General features: G+C 42.3%; 1 protein-coding gene and 1 long non-coding RNA gene across 14 annotated transcripts in view; one reads left to right on the top strand and one right to left on the bottom strand.

Annotated features, from left to right (window-relative positions):
• LOC147016774 (uncharacterized) overlaps window positions 1-24,174 on the bottom strand; it is a 97,476-nt gene that overhangs the window by 6,858 nt on the left and 66,444 nt on the right. The window lies entirely within an intron of this gene.
• LOC147016775 (neuronal acetylcholine receptor subunit alpha-7-like) overlaps window positions 1-24,174 on the top strand; it is a 103,939-nt gene that overhangs the window by 20,517 nt on the left and 59,248 nt on the right. For 3 of the 13 annotated variants that reach the window (XM_085845760.1, XM_085845761.1, XM_085845762.1), the window contains 4 exons: window positions 3,188-3,233; window positions 4,640-4,822; window positions 16,588-16,655; window positions 20,824-20,898. In XM_085845760.1, the coding sequence (XP_085701886.1) occupies window positions 3,188-3,233; window positions 4,640-4,822; window positions 16,588-16,655; window positions 20,824-20,898 (372 nt within the window). Of the gene's footprint in view, window positions 1-1,819; window positions 3,234-4,639; window positions 4,823-16,396; window positions 16,656-18,934; window positions 18,984-20,823; window positions 20,899-24,174 lie in introns of those variants that run through there. The other 10 variants (XM_085845763.1, XM_085845766.1, XM_085845755.1 and 7 more) reach the window with 8 other exon arrangements.

Here is a 24,174-nt window from a genome sequence, read left to right as displayed (position 1 = left end):
GTTGCCTTCCATTCCCCTCACACTGTCTTCCCTTCCCTTCACACTGCCTTCCCTCCCCCTCATACTGCCTTCTCTTTCCTTCTATGCATGCTACCTTCTCTTCCTCTCATGCTGCCTTCCCTTCCCCTCATGCTGCCTTCCCTTCCCCTCATACTGCCTTCCCTTCCCCTCATGCTGCCTTCCATTCCTCTCATTCTGCCTACCCTTCACACAGCATTCCCTTCCCTCCACACTTCCTTCCCTTCCCTTCACTCTGCCTTCCCCTCACGCTGCCTTCCCTTCCCCACCCGCTGCTTTCCCTTCCCCTCATACTGCCTTCTCTTTCCTTCCACGCATGCTACCTTCCCTTCCCCTCACGCTGCCTTCCCTTCCCCTCACGCTGCCTTCCCTTCCCCTCACGCTGCCTTCCCTTCCCCTCACGCTGCCTTCCCCTCCCCTCACGCTGCCTTCCCTTCCCCTCACGCTGCCTTCCCTTCACACTGCAATCCCTTCCCTTCACGCTGCCTTCCCTTCTCATCACGTTGCCTTCCCCTCCCATCACGCTGCCTTCCCTTCCTCTCATTCTGCCTACCCTTCACACTGCATTCCCTTCCCCTCACACTGCCTTCCCTTCCCCTCACACTGCCTTCCCTTCCCCTCACGCTGCCTTCCCTTCCCCTCACGCTGCCTTTCCTTCCCCTCACATTGCCTTCCCTTCCCCTCACGTTGACTTCCATTCCCCTCACACTGCCTTCCCTTCCCTTCACACTGCCTTCCCTCCCCCTCATACTGCCTTCTCTTTCCTTCTATGCATGCTACCTTCCCTTCCCCTCATGCTGCCTTCCCTTCCCCTCATGCTGCCTTCCCTTCCCCTCATGCTGCCTTCCCTTCCCCTCATGCTGCCTTCCCTTCCCCTCATGCTGCCTTCCCTTCCCCTCATGCTGCCTTCCCTTCCCCTCACGCTGCCTTCCCTTCCCCTCACACTGCCTTCCCTTCCCCTCACGCTGCCTTCCCTTCCCCTCACGCTGCCTTCCCTTCCCCTCACGCTGCCTTCCCTTCCCCTCACGCTGCCTTCCCTTCCCCTCACGCTGCCTTCCCTTCATGCTGCCTTCCCCTCCCATCACGCTGCCTTCCCTTCCCCTCATTCTGCCTTCCCTTCACACTGCATTCCCTTCAATCTGCCTTCCCCTCACGCTGCCTTCCCTTCATGCTGCCTTCCCTTCCCTTCACACTGCCTTCCCTTCCCCTCATTCTGCCTTCCCTTCACACTGCATTCCCTTCAATCTGCCTTCCCCTCACGCTGCCTTCTCTTTCCTTCCACGCATGCTACCTTCCCTTCCCCTCATGCTGCCTTCCCTTCCCCTCACAGTTCCTTCTCTTCCCCTCATGCTGCCTTCCCTTCCCCTCACAGTTCCTTCTCTTCCCCTCACGCTGCCTTCCCTTCCCCTCACGCTGCCTTCCCTTCCCCTCACGCTGCCTTCCCTTCCCCTCACGCTGCCTTCCCTTCCCCTCACGCTGCCTTCCCTCCCCTCACGCTGCCTTCCCTCCCCTCACGCTGCCTTCCCTCCCCCTCACGCTGCCTTCTCTTTCCTTCCACGCATGCTACCTTCCCTTCCCCTCACGCTGCCTTCTCTTCCCCTCACGCTGCCTTCCCTTCACTCTGCCTTCCCCTCACGCTGCCTTCCCTCCCCCTCACGCTGCCTTCCCTTCCCCTCACGCTGCCTTCCCTTCCCCTCACGCTGCCTTCCCCTCCCCTCACGCTGCCTTCCCCTCCCCTCACGCTGCCTTCCCTCCCCTCACGCTGCGTTCCCTCCCCTCACGCTGCCTACCCTTCCCTTCACGCTGCCTTCTCTTTCCTTCCCTCACGCTGCCTTCTCTTTCCTTCCCTCACGCTGCCTTCTCTTTCCTTCCCTCACGCTGCCTTCTCTTTCCTTCCCTCACGCTGCCTTCCCTTCCCCTCACGCTGCCTTCCCTTCCCCTCATGCTGCCTTCCCTTCCCCTCACGCTGCCTTCCCTTCACGCTGCCTTCCCTTCCCCTCACGCTGCCTTCCCTTCCCCTCACGCTGCCTTCCTTCCCCTCACGATGCCTTCCCTTCCCCTCACAGTTCCTTGTCTTCCCCTCACGCTGCCTTCCCTTCCCCTCACGGTTCCTTCCCTTCCCCTCACGGTTCCTTCCCTTCCCCTCACGGTTCCTTCCCTTCCCCTCACGGTTCCTTCCCTTCCCCTCATGGGCCCTTCCCTTCCCCTCACGGGCCCTTCCCTTCCCCTCACGGGCCCTTCCCTTCCCCTCACGCTGCCTTCCCTTCACCTCACGCTGCCTTCCCTTTCCCTCACGATGCCTTCCCTTCCCCTCATGTTGACTTCGCTTCCCCTCACGCTGCCTTCCCTTCCCTTCATGCTGCCTTCCCTTCCCCTCATACTGCCTTCTCTTTCCTTCCATGCATGCTACCTTCCCTTCCCCTCACGCTGCCTCCCCTCCCCTCACGCTGCCTTCTCTTTCCTTCCACGCATGCTACCTTCCCTTCCCCTCATGCTGCCTTCTCTTCCCCTCACGCTGCCTTCCCTTCACTCTGCCTTCCCCTCACGCTGCCTTCCCTTCCCCTCACGCTGCCTTCCCTTCCCCTCACGCTGCCTTCCCTTCCCCTCACGCTGCCTTCCCTTCACACTGCCTTCCCTTCCCTTCACGCTGCCTTCCCTTCCCCTCACGCTGCCTCCCTTCACCTCACGATGCCTTCCCTTCCCCTCACGTTGCCTTCCCTTCCCCTCACGTTGCCTTCCCTTCCCCTCACGTTGACTTCCCTTCCCCTCATGCTGCCTTCCCTTCCCTTCACACTGCCTTCCCTTCCCCTCATACTGCCTTCTCTTTCCTTCCACTCATGCTGCCTTCCCTTCCCCTCACAGTTCCTTCTCTTCCCCTCACGCTGCCTTCCCTTCCCCTCACGGTTCCTTCCCTTCCCCTCGCGGTTCCTTCCCTTCCCCTCACGCTGCCTTCCCTTCACCTCACGCTGCCTTCCCTTCCCCTCACACTGCCTTCCCTTCCCCTCACGCTGCCTTCCCTTCCCTTCCCCCCATGCTATGCTCCTGCCAAACCCCCTCCACCACCATACAACTTTTGGAGGTCGAGGAGAGGAAGGGCTTTTAAAGAATGTGGGAATTGGACAAATGAGAGTTGGGTTAACAAAAAACCAAATCTTTGTATATTTTTCAGGAGTCGTGAACTGCTACTCGGACAGATCAAGGCAAGGTACCAAGAGGTACGCATGCTCGCTCTCGGCTCTCTCGACTGGGTTCAAATCCTGTCCCAGCTATAAACTGTCCTCTCTCCCTTCCATCCCTCCTCCCTCTCCCCCCTCAATCCTTCCCCTTCATCCTCTTCCTCTTCCTCTTCCTCTTCCTCCCCCCGTTAATAACCCCGTCAGCAAAGTGACGAGATGTATTTGCTTGTAAATATTGAATATACAGTAAGCTTTATATATTTAATTAAGTGGTCTGTGAAAGAGCTTTATATACCTGTGGGGTGTTGCGTGGCGTGGCGTGGCGTGTTGTGGTGTGGCGTGTTGTGGCGTGGCGTGTTGTGGTGTGGCGTGTTGTGGTGTGGCGTGTTGTGGTGTGGCGTGTTGTGGTGTGGCGTGTTGTGGTGTGGCGTGTTGTGGTGTGGCGTGTTGTGGTTTGGAGTGTTGTGTTGTGGAGTGTTGTGTTGTGGTGTGGCGTGTTGTGGTGTGGCGTGTTGTGGTGTGGCGTGTTGTGGTGTGGCGTGTTGTGGTGTGGCGTGTTGTGGTGTGGCGTGTTGTGGTGTGGCGTGGTGTGGTGTGCTTGCATTCTGCAAACGGTTAAATAACTTAAATAAATCAAGAATTAGTGACTAGAATGAGTTGTTCAGTTAAAGGTTTACAGCTATCGTTGGTTTTAATGTAAAGACGACAAAGGTGATAAAATAAAAGGCGGAAGAGGGGCAGGTTAGTGTTGCCGAGCAACCAGTTTCAGTGTGAGCACAATTGACTTGGGTTCTTCTTCACTGGAAGAGGCCATGAGGCCCATCAAACGTGCACAACCGTTGCCAACCTATAATTGTTGTTCCATGATGTATCCCCTTTTTTTTAAATTGTGATCATCAAGCAAGGAATCAGCACGTTCCATTTTTGATGTCTTTCCTTTGACTCGGTCGGGGTTCGGACCACCGACTTCGCAGAATCAGAGCTGAGCTGGAACCATTACATCACTGAGACTGGTAAATAATCCACAGCATTTCTCAACCACCAATGTCTCTGCCAATTAAGCCATTAGAATGTGCTCCATGATGCAGCAGGCCAAGTCTGTGCAATGTTTGCTAACCTCTGGTTGTTTGTCTGTGCTCTATCCTTTTGAAGTGCTGAGCAATTCTGATTTGAATCGCATGACCCTTAAGCTCACCGCTCATGTACCGGTAAAATACAGAAAGGTTTCCCACTTTCATGGCACATGTCGATGTAATTAAATTGGAGGAGGGTATTAAAAAATGGTTTTCATGTGATACAAATCCAAGTGTCAAGTTAAAACAAATGGTAGATTTTGCATTTTTAGAGGGCTTTAAATCTTGGTCCATTTTGGCATCTGACATTGCTGGGTGCGTTGTGTTTTTATCAGGCTGTTGTAAAGTCCCTATTTGTCAATGTTCCATTAGCTCTGGCTGGAGTTCCCCCATCGAGGCAGTGAAAAACGACCCCATCATGAGAAACGCGGTCTGCTTTCATGCCGTCTCTCCGGAACCTCAATTCAAGCTTAACTCTGAACCACAGATCAACAGTCGAATTATCTGCATTGCATTTTTCCCTTTAAACCTTCAATTCCACAAGACCTTATACAGGTACAACCATTTTAATGATTTCATAGGTCAAGTCAAATCCTCCATGAAGGACACCTTGGTTGATGCGATACAGGTGCATGAACTCGATCAATGAAAATATTAAAACAAACAAAAAAAAACAACACCGATCAGGACAGTGAAATAACCTTTGATGCATTTTATGCAAAGCTTTGAATTGAACATGGTTATCTCAGTACAAGAAGAGGTTGTCAAAAATTTGAACCAAATCCCATGTCATGTCCTCCGGATAGGGACTTTCGCTGCAATGAACCGTAATGGCATTGGGTGTGGGCAATCTCTCAGGTCAGCAAGACCTGAGTGTACATTACATTGGGTGTGGGCAATCTCTCAGGTCAGCAAGACCTGAGTGTACATTACATTGGGTGTGGCCAATCTCTCAGGTCAGGAAGACCTGAGTGTACATTCCATTGGGTGTGGGCAATCTCTCAGGTCAGCAAGACCTGAGTGTACATTACATTGGGTGTGGCCAATCTCTCAGGTCAGCAAGACCTGAGTGTACATTACATTGGGTGTGGGCAATCTCTCAGGTCAGCAAGACCTGAGTGTACATTACATTGGGTGTGGCCAATCTCTCAGGTCAGCAAGACCTGAGTGTACATTACATTGGGTGTGGCCAATCTCTCAGGTCAGCAAGACCTGAGTGTACATTACATTGGGTGTGGCTAATCTCTAAGGCCAGCAAGACCTGAGTGTATATTACATTGGGTGTGGGCAATCTCTCAGGTCAGCAAGACCTGAGTGTACATTACATTGGGTGTGGGCAATCTCTCAGGTCAGCAAGACCTGAGTGTACATTACATTGGGTGTGGCCAATCTCTCAGGTCGGCAAGACCTGAGTGTACATTACATTGGGTGTGGGCAATCTCTCAGGTCAGCAAGACCTGAGTGTACATTACATTGGGTGTGGCCAATCTCTAAGGCCAGCAAGACCTGAGTGTACATTACATTGGGTGTGGCCAATCTCTCAGGTCAGCAAGACCTGAGTGTACATTACATTGGGTGTGGCTAATCTCTAAGGCCAGCAAGACCTGAGTGTACATTACATTGGGTGTGGGCAATCTCTCAGGTCGGCAAGACCTGAGTGTACATTACATTGGGTGTGGGCAATCTCTCAGGTCAGCAAGACCTGAGTGTACATTACATTGGGTGTCGCCAATCTCTCAGGTCGGCAAGACCTGAGTGTACATTACATTGGGTGTGGGCAATCTCTCAGGTCGGCAAGACCTGAGTGTACATTACATTGGGTGTGGCTAATCTCTAAGGCCAGCAAGACCTGAGTGTACATTACATTGGGTGTGGGCAATCTCTCAGGTCGGCAAGACCTGAGTGTACATTACATTGGGTGTGGGCAATCTCTCAGGTCAGCAAGACCTGAGTGTACATTACATAGGTGTCGCCAATCTCTCAGGTCGGCAAGACCTGAGTGTACATTACATTGGGTGTGGGCAATCTCTCAGGTCGGCAAGACCTGAGTGTACATTACATTGGGTGTGGGCAATCTCTCAGGTCAGCAAGACCTGAGTGTACATTACATTGGGTGTCGCCAATCTCTCAGGTCGGCAAGACCTGAGTGTACATTACATTGGGTGTGGGCAATCTCTCAGGTCGGCAAGACCTGAGTGTACATTACATTGGGTGTGGGCAATCTCTCAGGTCAGCAAGACCTGAGTGTACATTACATTGGGTGTGGCCAATCTCTCAGGTCAGCAAGACCTGAGTGTACATTACATTGGGTGTGGGCAATCTCTCAGGTCAGCAAGACCTGAGTGTACATTACATTGGGTGTGGCCAATCTCTCAGGTCGGCAAGACCTGAGTGTACATTAACTTGGGTTGAAAAGTCAGTCAGCCTCAGCTGGGTGATGTTTATGTCGTCATCGTCGTCGTCGTCGTTTTTTGGCCGCTTTTATGCTTGCATGTGCAAGCTGTGGTTCACCTAATGGCTCCTTTCCAGGTCACACAATCCCTTGCTCGCCCTCTTATGGGGCCTTTCACTCTCAGATCATCTCTCAGCAACACATCCCATGTTTTCCTCGGACAGCCTCGAGCTCTCCTTCCATTCACGTTCATATTTATACACCTCTTCACACAACTACCCACCTACATCCTTTCCACATGTCCAAACCATCTGAACCGACATCTACACATAACCTCACTAATGCTTTCTATACCGATCTCTTAATTCCACATTTGGTTTCCTATCCTTCAGTGTCACATCACACATCCACCTCACCATTCTCATTTAATTTTGTTCACACCTCCATTCATCCTCCTTTTTGATCACCCATGTTTCGCTGCCATACATCATCACGCTGCTAACGCAAGCTGCATTAAGTTTTTCCCTTTAATCGGAGAGAGGTCCCTTTTGATATCAATAGGGGTAACAACTCCCTAAACTTCCTCCAGCCACTTCTAATTCTTGCATTCACTGCTGTCTCCACACCACCACCTGCACCAATCGTAACACCAAGGTAACAGAATTTATCCACACATTCCAGAGATATATCCCCATAAATTAACCTTTCCACTCTAACTGGAGTCACTTGTTTACCTGTGCAAACAGCACATTTGAAGTCGGGTGCCCCCTCCAGTCTACCCCTGATGCCACTACACCTCTTGTGCACCCAGCAGTTACAGGATTTATACAACATTGAATTGCTACCAACACCTTTTTTCAGACAGCACATGGCCACCTCCCTCTTTTTTTCCACACTTCCTTCTCCCACACCACTAATTGGTACTTTTGTTTTCCCTGTATTCACTTTCAGTCTTCTGGCCTCGAAACCCTCCTTCCATATTGCCAACTTACCCATTACCTCTTCCACACTGTTTGCTATCAGCACCAGGTCATCAGCATGCAGGAGTTCCCAAAGTGAGCCTCCTCTAAATTCCTGTGATATAGCCTCAAGAACCATGATGAACAGGATTGGACTCAAGATTGAACCCTGATAAACACCCACTTTCACTTCAAAATTCTCACTCTGCACTCCAATTACCCTCACAGAGGAGTTTAAGCCATCATTCATTGCCATGACTACCCTAACTAACCAATCCTCCACACATAACTTTCTCATAGACCATTGCACCACTTCCTGAGGCACCCCATCAAACGCCTTCTCCAAATCCACAAATATAAAGTGCAGTTTATTCTTGCCCAGATATTTTCCTGTAATTGCCTACCGATAAAAATTTCCTCCATCATGCCCCTTCCTGGCATGAAACCAAATTGCATTTCATGTATATTAACACTGTCTTATCAATTTACCCATCTCTCTCTCTCTCTCTCTCTCTCTCTCTCTCTCTCTCTCTCTCTCTCTCTCTCTCTCTCTCTCTCTCTCTCTCTCTCTCTCTCTCTCTCTCTCTCTCTCTCTCTCTCTCTCTCTCTATATCATCTCTATAATCTCTATCTCTATCTCTATCTCTATATCTATCTCTATATCTATCTCTATCTCTATATCTATCTCTATATCTATCTCTATATCTATCTCTATATCTATCTCTATATCTATCTCTATATCTATCTCTATATCTATCTCTATCTCTATCTCTATATCTATCTCTATATCTATATCTATCTCTTTCTCTATCTCTATATCTCTCTCTATCTCTCTCTCTCTCTATCTCTCTCTCTATATCTCTCTCTATATCATCTCTATATCATCTCTATATCTATCTCTATATCTATCTCTATATCTATCTCTATATCTATCTCTATATCTATCTCTATATCTATCTCTATATCTATCTCTATATCTATCTCTATATCTATCTCTATATCATCTCTATATCATCTCTATATCATCTCTATATCATCTCTATATCATCTCTATATCATCTCTATCTCTATATCATCTCTATATCATCCTCTATCTCTATCTCTATCTCTATATCATCCTCTATCTCTATATCTATCTCTATATCTATCTCTATATCTATCTCTATATCTATCTCTATATCTATCTCTATATCTATCTCTATATCTATCTCTATATCTATCTCTATATCTATCTCTATATCTATCTCTATATCTATCTCTATATCTATATCTATCTCTATATCTATCTCTATATCTATCTCTATATCTATCTCTATATCTATCTCTATATCTATCTCTATATCTATCTCTATATCTATCTCTATATCTATCTCTATATCTATCTCTATATCTATCTCTATATCTATCTCTATATCTATCTCTATATCTATCTCTATATCTATCTCTATATCTATCTCTATATCATCTCTATATCATCTCTATATCATCTCTATATCATCTCTATATCATCTCTATATCATCTCTATATCATCTCTATATCATCTCTATATCATCTCTATATCATCTCTATCTCTATATCATCTCTATATCATCCTCTATCTCTATCTCTATCTCTATATCATCCTCTATCTCTATCTCTATATCATCCTCTATCTCTATATCTATCTCTATATCTATCTCTATATCTATCTCTATATCTATCTCTATATCTATCTCTATATCTATCTCTATATCTATCTCTATATCTATCTCTATATCTATCTCTATATCTATCTCTATATCTATCTCTATATCTATATCTATCTCTATATCTATCTCTATATCTATCTCTATATCTATCTCTATATCTATCTCTATATCTATCTCTATATCTATCTCTATATCTATCTCTATATCTATCTCTATATCTATCTCTATATCTATCTCTATATCTATCTCTATATCTATCTCTATATCATCTCTATATCATCTCTATATCATCTCTATATCATCTCTATATCATCTCTATATCATCTCTATATCATCTCCATATCATCTCTATATCATCTCTATATCATCTCTATATCATCTCTATATCATCTCTATATCATCTCTATCTCTATATCATCTCTATATCATCCTCTATCTCTATCTCTATATCATCCTCTATCTCTATCTCTATATCATCCTCTATCTCTATCTCTATCTCTATCTCTATCTCTATCTCTATCTCTATCTCTATCTCTATCTCTATCTCTATCTCTATCTCTATCTCTATCTCTATCTCTATCTCTATCTCTATCTCTATCTCTCTCTCATCCTCCATCTCTCTCTCTATCTCTCTCTCTATCTCTATCTCTCTGTCTATCTCTATATCATTCTCTATCTCTATCTCTATCTCTATATCATTCTCTATCTCTATCTCTATCTCTATATCATCGTCTATCTCTATCTCTATCTCTATATCATCCTCTATCTCTATCTCTATCTCTATCTCTATCTCTATCTCTGTCTCTATCTCGAAATCTGTCTCTATATCTATCTCTATATCTATCTCTATATCTATCTCTATATCTATCTCTATATCTATCTCTATATCTATCTCTATATCTATCTCTATATCTATCTCTATATCTATCTCTATATCTATCTCTATATCTATATCTATCTCTATATCTATCTCTATATCTATCTCTATATCTATATCTATCTCTATATCTATCTCTATATCTATCTCTATATCTATCTCTATATCTATCTCTATATCTATCTCTATATCTATCTCTATATCTATCTCTATATCTATCTCTATATCTATCTCTATATCTATCTCTATATCTATCTCTATATCTATCTCTATATCTATCTCTATATCTATCTCTATATCATCTCTATATCATCTCTATATCATCTCTATATCATCTCTATATCATCTCCATATCATCTCTATATCATCTCTATATCGTCTCTATATCATCTCTATATCATCTCTATATCATCTCTATCTCTATATCATCTCTATATCATCCTCTATCTCTATCTCTATCTCTATATCATCCTCTATCTCTATCTCTATATCATCCTCTATCTCTATATCTATCTCTATATCTATCTCTATATCTATCTCTATATCTATCTCTATATCGATCTCTATATCGATCTCTATATCGATCTCTATATCTATCTCTATATCTATCTCTATATCTATCTCTATATCGATCTCTATATCTATCTCTATATCTATCTCTATATCTATCTCTATATCTATCTCTATATCTATCTCTATATCTATCTCTATATCTATCTCTATATCTATCTCTATATCTATCTCTATATCTATCTCTATATCTATCTCTATATCTATCTCTATATCTATCTCTATATCATCTCTATATCTATCTCTATATCTATCTCTATATCTATCTCTATATCTATCTCTATATCTATCTCTATATCTATCTCTATATCTATCTCTATATCTATCTCTATATCTATCTCTATATCTATCTCTATATCTATCTCTATATCTATCTCTATATCTATCTCTATATCTATCTCTATATCTATCTCTATATCATCTCTATATCATCTCTATATCATCTCTATATCATCTCTATATCATCTCCATATCATCTCTATATCATCTCTATATCATCTCTATATCATCTCTATATCATCTCTATATCATCTCTATCTCTATATCATCTCTATATCATCCTCTATCTCTATCTCTATCTCTATATCATCCTCTATCTCTATCTCTATATCATCCTCTATCTCTATCTCTATATCATCCTCTATCTCTATCTCTATCTCTATCTCTATCTCTATCTCTATCTCTATCTCTATATCATCCTCTATCTCTATCTCTATCTCTATATCATCCTCTATCTCTATCTCTATCTCTATATCATCCTCTATCTCTATCTCTATCTCTATCTCTATCTCTATCTCTATCTCTATATCATCCTCTATCTCTATCTCTATCTCTATATCATCCTCTATCTCTATCTCTATCTCTATATCATCCTCTATCTCTATCTCTATCTCTATATCATCCTCTATCTCTATCTCTATCTCTATATCATCCTCTATCTCTATCTCTATCTCTATCTCTATCTCTATCTCTATCTCTATCTCTATCTCTATCTCTATCTCTATCTCTATCTCTATCTCTATATCATCCTCTATCTCTATCTCTATCTCTATATCATCCTCTATCTCTATCTCTATCTCTATATCATCCTCTATCTCTATCTCTATCTCTATATCATCCTCTATCTCTATCTCTATCTCTATATCATCCTCTATCTCTATCTCTATCTCTATATCATCCTCTATCTCTATCTCTATCTCTATATCATCCTCTATCTCTATCTCTATCTCTATATCATCCTCTATCTCTATCTCTATCTCTATTTCATTCTCTATCTCTATCTGTATCTCTATATCATCCTCTATCTCTATCTCTATCTCTATATCATCCTCTATCTCTATCTCTATCTCTATATCATCCTCTATCTCTATCTCTATCTCTATATCATCCTCTATCTCTATCTCTATCTCTATATCATCCTCTATCTCTATCTCTATCTCTATATCATCCTCTATCTCTATCTCTATCTCTATATCATCCTCTATCTCTATCTCTATCTCTATATCATCCTCTATCTCTATCTCTATATCATCCTCTATCTCTATCTCTATCTCTATATCATCCTCTATCTCTATCTCTATATCATCCTCTATCTCTATCTCTATCTCTATATCATCCTCTATCTCTATCTCTATCTCTATATCATCCTCTATCTCTATCTCTATCTCTATATCATCCTCTATCTCTATCTCTATCTCTCTCTACCACTTTCATTCCATGGTCCAGCAGCTTCAGACTCCTATAGTTGCTCTGAACTAAGGCATCACCCTTCCCTTTTATAAATTTTCACCATGACACTCTTCAACCAGTCATCTGTTACAGACGTCTCCCTTATAATTGCCTTTATCAATTTAGTGATTAAATTCACTCCAATATCACGAGATGACTTCAGAATCTCTGTGACAATACCAGTACTGCTCGCCGCTTTACCATTCTTCATTTCATCGATGGCTTTCTTCACCCATTCATTGTTTATTTCAGATTGTGGGCCCTGCACTGGCTGTACTGCCTCCAGAATATCCCTGTTCTAAGGGAACTCCTCATTTAGCAGGTGCTCATAGTAACTCCTCCAAGCTTTTCTAATCTCCCCATGGTCATCCAGTACATTTCCCATATCATTCTTCACATATTGTTCTCATATGAGATCCTTATTTTGATTGATCATTTGCTTTGCTATCCTAAATATTTCACCTCTACTATCTGCATGATTTATCACATCTGAAAGTGAATCCTGTACTAATTGTTTGGCCTTGTAAACTTCCCTTCTTGCCCTACATTTAGCCACGAAGTATTCCTCCTTACCCCCTCCCTTTTTCCAAATCCTAAACAATTTTCGTTTTTCTTGAATCGCCATATCCACCTCATTATACTACCACCATGTAGCCTCATGTCTAGCTGGGCCTTTCGACCAGTCACATGTCTTTTCAGTGGCTCACAGCAGCCCATCCTTTAAAGAGTTCCAACAACTCTCTACATCCTCTCCTACCATAGGGTTCCAAGATTCATTTCCAGAAGTTCCCTGTAGAAATGTTCCATGACATTCTGATCTCTTTGTTTCCATACTCTTCTCCTTGGCACGTAAGGTTTTATTGTAAGGTACATTCTTCTCCACCTATTGTTTTCACATCCTTAACCAATTTCCTATCTAACCTCCTAACTAGAAAGTAGTCTATCTGGCTCTTTATACCTCCTGACTCGTAAGTGATCAGTCTGCTCGGCCTCTTCTTAAACATTGTATTGCAGACGACCATATCTAAAGCATCCCCAAACTCAAGTATTCTTACACCTTCAGTGTTTCCTACTCCGACACCTGACCCACCATGCACACCCTCATATCCTTCTGCCAATGCTCCAACATGTCCATTCAAATCCCCTCCGATCACTACAACTTCTCTCTCACTAATCCCTGAAACAACATGCACAAGTGTGTCCCAAAACGCATCCTTCTCCTCCTCACTCAGTCCTCTGTGGGACATATGCTGATACTATTGTTAATATACGCTTATCAAACAACAGCTTTAGGACTATAACTCTTGCATTTACCTTCCTAACCTCCAACACCCTCTCCATCTATGTCTTGGCCACCATAATCCCAACAGCACCAGTTCCAGAGGCACAACCTAATCAAAAGAATTTGTACCTATCATTACCTCTGCCACCGAAGGTGAAGGAGGTTATGCCTTCACCCCTTTCTGTCTGTCTATTTTTTTTTCCACAATTTTGTGGACAGGTTGGGTGTGTGACAAGGACGAACTGATTAGATTTTGGTGAAGATCACTTTAAAAAAATGGATCCGGCTACTGGCATTAAAAAAAATGATTCTTCACCATTGAGGGTTGGGGCCAAAAATCAGACTTAGCACGGTATCTCAAAAAGTTGTGGACGGATTGGGGTTAAGTGATAGGTCCCGTACCTGCATAAAACATATGGACGTGTCGGCATTTTGTAGTTCCCTTTTCTCTGGAACTACTTGTCAGATTGACACGAAATTTTCACCAAAAGGTGCAACTACTCATCTATATATTACTAAAACTCTCATCTTGTATGTATGTATGTATGTTCCCGAAATACAGCCAAAACGGTACAGGATAGCACAAACATTTTAGGTCCACCTTACTCACCATTCTCCTGCGGTGTGCAGTATCAAGTTTCGTTAAAATCGGGCAACGAAAAAAATTATTAAAAATCAATTCTCGATTCAGTCAAGTACTCTTCGAGAGAATTTGATCAATACAAACAACCTCAGCGGGATAGTTCATTGGAGCTATCTTTTTTTTTTTTCTTGAAATGAATTATTTCGTCAGCCGCTGTCACAACGGGAACCCAACGGGTTCATGGGTCATCTAGTGTTTTAATAATTATGACGTTATATGTCACGTGGTGTGGCAGCCATGTTGTAAAAAATGAAGAAACATTGGATGTCTGTATCTCTGAAACCGCTCCATGGAAAGAAAATTGAAACTGGGCACCTGTCAATTACCCCCACAGGGAATAATTGATTTTTTTAAATGTTATCGTGCCTTTGTTATGACATAATAATTGCATATGTGGAATTCCACATCTAATCGGTCTGAAAATGTTTGAAGGTGATCTGGGGATAAATTGGTAAACAGAAAAAAAAAAGATGTCACGGTCAAATGGTTTGGCAGCCATATTGGATCGAAGGAAAATGAGGTCAAAGGTCAAAGGTCATCTTGAGGCCAAATTTCTAAAATCGTCATTTTTCATCCGATTGATTTGAAATTTGAACAAGATCTCCATATTTAGTAACTGGATTGGGAAACCAACTATTTTGTGGTCAAAAGGTCAACTCAAGGTCAAACTTCTAAAATCGACTTGACATTGTGAGTACCTTCGTTTATGATAAATAAACAGATGTTTGGTACTACAGGACTTCAATATGGATACAAACAATTTTGTCGACAGGTTCGGTGTGTGACAAGGACGGACTGATTATATTTTGGTGAAGATGCAGATCTGGATCAAACTACGAGAATTTTTAAAGTGAATCTTCACCATATAGGGCAAAAATGATACATAGCACGATATCTCAAAAAGTTGTGGACGGATTCGGACGAAACTTGGTGGACACGTTTGGTGTGTGACCATGACAAATTGATTTGATATTGGTGAAGATCCGAATCCGGATCTGGTTCCGAGAATTATTTAATTTGTAAAGTGATTCTTCACCATTGAGAGATAGGGCCAAAAACGGTATAGTACTGAATATAGCATGATACTTCAAAAATGTATTGGACCTGATATGTTCTCGTGGATTAGGCGTTACGTGGCGGAGGTATGCGCTCTACCGAGTGCCCTTCTAGTTTTTCAATGTAAATGTTTGTTGTTTGATAAATTATGTCTTATACATGCGATGTACATGGGGCATTCAAAAGTGCAATGGGATATCGCAGAGGTAGCACACTCACCTCAGAACTGCCCCTTCTAGGTTCGTTTCATGAGCCAACTACAAACAAACTGTGATTGGTGTTTCTCAAGCAGGGTGTTGCATCGCAAAGTGCACCATCCCTCCGTTTGCCATTTCACTGTTTCCCATATACATTAGCTGGTGGACGTGAAAGATCCCATGGTATATTTCGTGAAGTCGGTGAGTTATCGCCAACACCCTGTACCAACTACAGATTGCTGTCCTCTTAATCAATCGAATGTCAGGCCTGGCCAGCTGGTTCGTGAAAGACTTGGGTCAGAAAATTTCCCTGGACAACCCCACAATAAGCTGGGCATATTTGAGGCCTTTAAAGAAGTAGTACATGGGAGATTCAAAAAATTGTACAAACGAGTTATTCACAATTTACTCTTCATTATGCGTAAGTATACCTGTATATATAATTGGTCAAAAGATGTATAAATGCATTTTTGTTCATTTATATCTCCCCCATTATACGTTCTTTCACAGGCTTTTGAACGTCCCACATATTAAGCTGTTTAATTTTTAATATCAATCCCAGAAACCTGACTGTCCAAGACTGGTGGTGATATAAAATTTCAAACATCTACATGGTTATTTCACATACGCTGCCCTCCTTTGAGGATATCGTGATCAACTGTTAGTTGATGCCCAGTGGAGATATCCTCCTGGACTCATCACTCTACTCCCCTCCCCTCTCTTTTTTTTTTTTTAGAACTCTCCCACCCCATCCCTCACTTTCCTAGTGGGTAAAACAGAGCAATGGCTCATCTCTCCCATAACTCTGGCATTGATTCCACGAGTCCGATGGGACTATTTTGATAAATTGCATCCTTTTGCTCATCCAATCCCATCCTTTCCTTCCCTCCACCACCCGCTCCAAACCTTCACCTCCCTCCCCATAAGTTTCTATAGGTTCCTGCTCCAAGCGTCATTGGTTCACGATACCTTGGAGGCAACATACCCTGGCAAAGGTGAGATGTTTGCGAATCATGAGAATAACGAACAAGTTATCTCGGGTTTAGTAAATTTCGTTACTTTAAGCATTGAAGCAGAACTGCACAAAGGTGGTAAAGATCAAGATGAGTGAATTGCCAGAAAGCTATTCCAGTGCAACGTTAATTATTGTGGAATATTAATTGCTTTTGTGGACTCTAAATAGTAATCGTAATCTGAGAAGTGTTTTGGCATAAAAGAGTTGTTTATGGTGACGTTTGGCATGCAGACAACTCTCTCATCCTTGACGATTCCCCTCTGAATCCTGGTGAAGAATTTAAGTGCGTGCGCGCGTTGCCAAGTATTGTCAATCATAAAGTTTGCTCCAGAATACTGATTTTTTTTTTTCCTATGCAATTATTTAAAAACAATTATCGTTGACAAAAGCTGGATGTGAAGTTCTAGTTTTTGTCGGAAAAGTCACAAGGAGTTTATTGTGATTGCACCTGTTTTTTGAAATAAAAGAGTAGGTCATTGTACATTGTTCCACAGGCAAATAAGGGCACTGCATCGGTGGCGCAGCTGTCCCCAGGAATGCTCAACCAGCGGATGTAATTCATACAAGATGAACATTCCATCAGTAAATTATGTGGACCTTGTTGCGTTTTAAAATGGCTTTGTAAATTTTTTGAAAAACAAACAAAACTACAGGGTGCCCCACGGAAAAGCAGGAAATTTGAGATTTTGAGATTTATTTTGCCGTATTTTACCATATCAATAAACTAACATCTTATATATTATTTCCGAGTTTGTGGTTTCGTGTCGCGCTATCTTCGACTTTGTTCTGCGCTCGAGTAACCTGATATTCGGCTTACATTATCTCAAAGACCACATGAGGTGCATGGTACAAAAAAAGTAAATAAAATGGTTCTGAAACAGTGAAATCGTAATCCACTTACTGCATGAAAGTAAAATTACTACTGATACTCTGCATCAGTTCCTTTCTCAAACACACCACCCCAACATGTTGCGCAGAGCGCGGGTTATGCTCGTATAAATATAAAGTGTATCTTTGTTTTACACTACATCTAAGTTTGCTTTTGTTTTGTTTTAAATAAACTGTACCAAATTTCCTGGTTTTCTGTGGGGCACCCTGTAGAAGGGCACTCGGTAGAGCGCATACCACCGCCACACAATGACTGATCCACGAGAACATATCGGGCCCATTACATTTTTGAAATATCGTTTTTGGCCCGATCTCTCAATGGTGAAGAATCGCTTTAAAAGTTAAATAATTCTCGTATCCGGATTCGGATCTTCACCGAAATCGAATCAATTCGTCCTTGCCACACACCCAATGTGTCCACCAAATTTCGTCCGAATCAGTCCATAACCGTTTGAGATATCCTGCTCACAGACAGACAGAGACAGACAGACAGGGGTGAAAACTTAACCTCCGTCCACTTTAGGCGGAGGACGTAATGATATCTACCATCGTGTCGTACAAAGTGCTAATGACAGTGCACCCGATTAACATTAATATCTATCCCCACAATTTATGAAAAAACAACCGGGGTATATTGTAATTGTGTCTGTCCGTCCATCGCACTCTCTCCTCCTAAACGGTTGTGCATAAATTGACCAAACTTTGTAGTTGTGATCACCACATGGCAAGAAGGTGTGAAAGCTATATCATTCCCCCTCCCTCTCACCTCCGGAGCCACAGGGCAAAGTGAAAAGGTCAAACAGCCTGGTTCATACTCCAGGGGATGGAGACTTAAGGTCACAAGGGTCAAAAGAGAAGATTAAAAAAAAACAAACTCAAACTTTGATGTTGTGTCATTCTTGGTGGAACTTTTTTTCCATCTTTAAACATTGCTTTCGGTGGGTGGGAAGTGTCAGGATTTGTGATGGCACGCCATTGACTTCACTCCACTTATGAAATCATATCGCTTCATGTTCACTACTGACCCAAATACTTTTGGTAATAAGGTATAGATTATGTCTGTGGATCAGACATGGTACCATGCACCATTGACTGCAATAATCCACTATGGTTGTATTTACGATACAAGAACATTTCTGCATTTAAAAAAAATTAATAAAGTAGGTACAAAAGATATATTCATCATACCTACATCGCATGACTGAGTTTTTTTTTTTTTTTTTAATTCCCAGAGCGTTTCACTCTAATGTGATGCCTTTGCAGCAAACCTTTATCAATCCAGCAAATTTTCCAGCTGAATCTAAATTTTCTCGTGTTACAGCATGGGACATGCGAGTATCAAAGGAACGAGGGTCGAGCGAGTTGTACAAAAAATAGAAATTGCAGCGAAACATCTTGCTTTGCTGTGTCTATAACTCAGGTGATACATAATTATTATTCATAAAGAAGTTATTCAGACTTTGTGGGCAAGTTGTATTGCATTATGCACATTATGAATTGAATGCACAAATCTGAGTCATTTAAATTCCCATGCTATCAGCCCATTAATGCATATTATTAATTATTATTTTAAATTTTTCATTATAAACGCATATCTTTAGCCCATGAATAGTAATCGGATGGAAATCCAGTTGTGATTAAAACAAAAACAGCACCAAGCTCTAAGCAGAGTGACTTCTACATACTATATAACCGTGACAGGTCAGGTATGGGAGCATACGCTGGAGCAGCGTGTCGCTGCGTCCGCTTTCCACAGGTACTCCAGGAGCCTCCATCTGGCCATCTCCCAGGCATATGACTGGCCCATCCCCATTTCTTTGAGATGCCGATGACACGTTCAGAGATATGCAATTATGCAACCAAGTTAGGTGGGGGTGGGGGGGGTGTGGAACCAAATTGTACCAATTTGTTGAATTTATTTTCCAAGATTATTGGGAGCTGAAATGTCTGGTGATGTAAAGATGGATACAAGTGTGAAGGAGGGAGTGATAATTGGGATTTCTGACTTGGTTTGCAAGGAGTGTAGATTGGGATGTGCTGAGACTCAGTAAAGACTGAGAGTAGCTGAGTGTCTTGGAACTTGGCAGAATACCAGGCCTGAGGTGTAATGTGAATCTATGAGATCATGGACAAAAAAATGTCCACCAAGGTCCTAACACCTGCGGGCGAACAGGCTGGAGTGTGTGTCTTGAAGCAACAGACACCGTGGTCAGTACACACAGTGATCCCAAATCAGGGGCACAGGCCCAATGTGCAAGACACAGCCAGAGAAAAATCGTGGGGGGGGGGGATCAGAATTCACTGTTTTCTGCCAACTTAATTTCTCAGCATGAATGCTGCCACATTAGCAGCGGCTACTCAGCACAAATCCCACATTCTCCACCATGATGAGTGCAACACTCCATCGGCTCTCTGTCCGCAGAGTGCCGATTCTCGCAATCTTTCCGCAATAACGGTTGTCCTATAATTTCTCAGAACCCTCACTCTTTTTTTTTTCTTCCGCAATTATATCTGCACTCCGGCATCTCAGCGATGGACCAGAAGCTTTGAAGATCACCCCCTCTTTGGCAACTTGGGCCACCCTCTCTTGCCTCTAAGATTTGTTGCGGATCTCTGTTCCCGAGCTCTCATCGGATTAACTGCGGTCTTTTTCTCTGAGTGCATAGTTGGAAGTCGGATTCAGAATTCAAATTAATTTATAATGTATAAAGGATTTATGTGATGAACCAGTTTTAGATCTGGTCAACCCAGTGCTCGCTACGAGTTGAAAATGGGCTTGTCGGGAGTGGTTTATGTGTCTGCAACTCGTTTAGTGAGTATTGGGTTTGAGTTAGATTTATGATTAGGATTCGACTATGGTTTAGGGTTAAGGTAGGGTCAGGTTTTGATTCCTATTTGGACTTAGATTTTGGTTGGAGTTACTGTTGTCACCAAAATAGGGATGTAATCCAATTATCCAGGTGAATAAATGCAAATGGAGCCAACAATGTAATTGGGCACACAGCAAGTGTTTTTCCACAAATCATAAGCATATTTGCATCGTGCAAGTTAATTGCAGTGTCCATTTCCAAAGAATTGCAAAGTTTATAAAAGAAAGAAAACATTCCAGTTCATCATAACATACTGTTAACTCGTTACGCACTGCTATAATTTGAAGAACGTATACTGCTGGAAGATCCTTGCAAGCAAAGCTTGTCCTTTGATACATAATACATTGCAGGGTAAAGCATGTATGATACTTTTAATGTTTGTATTTTCAGAAAGAATCCCACAAGGCATTATGGCTTCGTCCAACATCCATTTTATTTGTCTTTTGCTGTCCTGTGGTTTTCCAGGTAGGGAATGAAGGAAATATATGATGCTCGCCTTTTATTGTGCCCACCTGTCTGTATTTAGTTCTCCACTTGTAGGCAAGTTGTTACAAGTTGTCTGAATATGGTATGTAATCCTAAGATGTACCTTGTAAGTGAACTGGCAGTCTAACTCCTCTATCCTGTAAATAATTATTGTAAACACAAATGAAGTGGAAAACTGTTAAACTATGGTGCTGTGCTTTTCATAATATCCCTTTAATTAATGAGTCTTTGATCTGTTGGATTAGGGGTGATGGCCCTCTCAAAACCTTGTATTATTACGAGAATATACAGCAGATCCCACGCTGTATTTTAAATGATTCTCTGTACGTTTTCATCATCTTTTTGTTTTTCTTCTTTAAACAGCAATGTGAAATATTGGTAGCTCATGCTCTCCTCCAACTGTTGTTCATTCTGACCTTGTATGATCGAATTCTTACGAATGGAGAAATCCTGAAAATGAGAAACCTTAAGACTTCCTGTTGCCACGACCCTTCCTTCACATGGGGCCCTTGTGTGATATTTGTGCAGTAGTTTATTCAAGGGCCTGTGATGCTGAGTGAAAATATTAAATTGTTACAGTAAGCGTTATTTTGGATGCAATCGAATTGCTTGCTTCATGATGCTGTGATTCCAGGCATAACACCCAAGAGTTTTATTAATGTTACACATTGATCTTAGGGCACTGCAGCAAGTGCACCGGTAACCTGGAAGGTGTCACGGTAATCAAAACAAGTGAAATCCTTCAATACAGCGCGTGTGGTGAAGCAAATGAGTACACTAATGTTAAAATATGCAATTATGCTTTTTCAGTTGAAAAGCAATTAAAAGCGTACTTAATATTTGAAATGTAAAAGTCTTGTTATTATTGTGATAAGCACATATATATATATATATATATATATATATATATATATATATATATATATATATATATATATATATATATATATATATATATATATATATATATATATATATATATATATATATATATATATACATATACATATACATATACATATACATATACATACATACATACATACATACATATATACATACATACATACATACATACATACATACATATACACAGAAGGCATGAAATCGTTCGATACAGTGTGGCAGGGGGCCGCAAAAGAATGATAGCATAAGAAGAACTTAGCTTTCAGCATTCGGCGATCGGCGCAAAATGCGATGGTGGGCAGAAGTGACGTCTTTCGTTCGTTCGTACATGAGGGGGGAGCGTTTCTTCGTTTTTTTCCATGAAGCAATAAATTAAATGGTTTTCACATATATAACACATTAGTTTCACAAATTTCCATTGAAATACTCGGGTATTTCCGTCAATTGTCACCATTTCCGTCGAGGTTACGCACTGCATCTACCGGACGGCCGTCATTGGCTGTCTTGAGGCACATGGGGGGAGGACGGGGGGACACCGGAGACGTGGTAGACGCTGGGGACATTTCAAACTCGGTGCAATTGTATACAGCGCACGCGCTGTAAAAAAGACACTGATGTGCTCCTAGTCTTGTTTTAAGGGTGAAACCAACATAAGACAAGAGACAGAAGGGTAAGTTTACAAGGAATATTTATTAATCCCTACTGTCTACTTTACGCACAATAATACTAATTAAATATAACACTTAATGACTTTCCTTAAAATCCCCAAAATTTATAAGTACAAACGTCACCGACAACAACACCGCTGTAAGTTAACTCACGACTCTTGATGTGGCAACCTATCTCAAACAAGCAGTTCATCCAGTGAACCCCAGCGGGTTATAAATGGGTGAAAGATTGGCTTTCAGCATGGTCGAAAGGATCGAGTTTGGAGGGTGCACCCAGGATGTAGCTGACTGGACAGTCACATCTTCCAACTCCTCAGAAGGTGAGAGCCTTGTATCACCAAAGCATGGAGAAGAACACGAGTCCACAGGTAAAGTTGTACGAGAGACGTTGAAGACGGGAACTATAAGCCATTTTGCACAGTGTTACTTGAAGAAGAGGAGAGATTGGAGGGACGAATAAGCTCTGAGGTTTTGCACGGGTCAATCAGCCTCATGCATTCTCAAAAATGGCACGTAAAATCACAAAATGGTACCAACAGAGAATGGTATTCAAGCTTTGAAATTGTCACCAAGATAACAGCAGTGCAAAGTCAGACTAGTAGATTCAACGAGTAGAGGGAGTTCAGCAAATAATACTTCATGGGGTATGATATAAGAAGCAAAGCTGAATCTCCAAAGACCAATGCACAGTAGGTTGAAGTGGGTCCGTCATGGTTTGGGAAGAGGCGAGGCATTGAACGCTCCCAGGTTCACGTACAGAAGACCCCCGATTCCTCCTTCACTGGGTATGTCAGTTTTAAAATTTTATGCACCATTTGAAAACGAGCATGACAGCTCAGGACATGTTGTTGCCTTCTCCTCCTCATCTCATCTCTTTCCGTCCTCAAAGTGCCAGTGTTCTTTTATTCCTGGTGTTGTTGTTGTTGGTGTTGCTGTTGCTGTTGTGACTTCATAGGGAATTTTACCAGCCAATATAACCTTTGCCAAAGCACAATTAAATGTTATACTGGTCCAGAGCAATGTTTTAAATGTCATGAAGCAGGGTTTTAATTTTTCGTTTTTAACATGTTTTCACGCTTGTGGAGGAGCAGCAACGCAAGTCAAGCACATGCAAGCAGCCAACTACATGAGACAACACCAGCCATGACTTCAAACACAGCCACTGGGCTTAGGGGAATGACAACTTTGTGGGCCACTCTGAGGACATGGGGCCATCTTAATGATTCTTCTCTCTGCAGTCAGCGGGGCAATTATGGAGAAATTTCCCTCTCGACATGGGATGCCAACCCATGGGCTTTGTCCGTGTTCTATCATATAAATGCTGAGCATCAAGTGAGGAAGCTGCACGTACCATTTTTAAAGTCTTTAGTTTGACTCGGTTTGGTTCAGAATCGAGCCACTAACCTACCAGACTCGAGGTAGATGATCTAAGACCTAAGCCATCGAGTATGGGTAGCATTCTAGTATCAGTCTACACTCTACAGCTATTCTTACTCCACAAATGCAAAGCGAAAAGTGGGGTTAAGTAATTGGTTCACTTCTGTTTGTCTTTCCAGCTGTCAACAAACGTTGGTTTATGATCAAGGAACAAGTTGATTTAAATTGAATGTTATATTTTTGAACAGAAATTGGAACATGAATCGGAACACAAACTTGTTGTGTCGCAGTACTTTGACTCTGA

This window comes from Eptatretus burgeri, chromosome 11 (assembly GCF_056783735.1).
Source record: "Eptatretus burgeri isolate ZD-2024b chromosome 11, Ebu_testis_v1, whole genome shotgun sequence".
Classification (NCBI taxonomy): Eukaryota; Metazoa; Chordata; class Myxini; order Myxiniformes; family Myxinidae; genus Eptatretus; species Eptatretus burgeri.
Note: the sequence above shows the minus strand (reverse complement) of the source record. Positions and strands in the feature narration are given on the sequence as shown.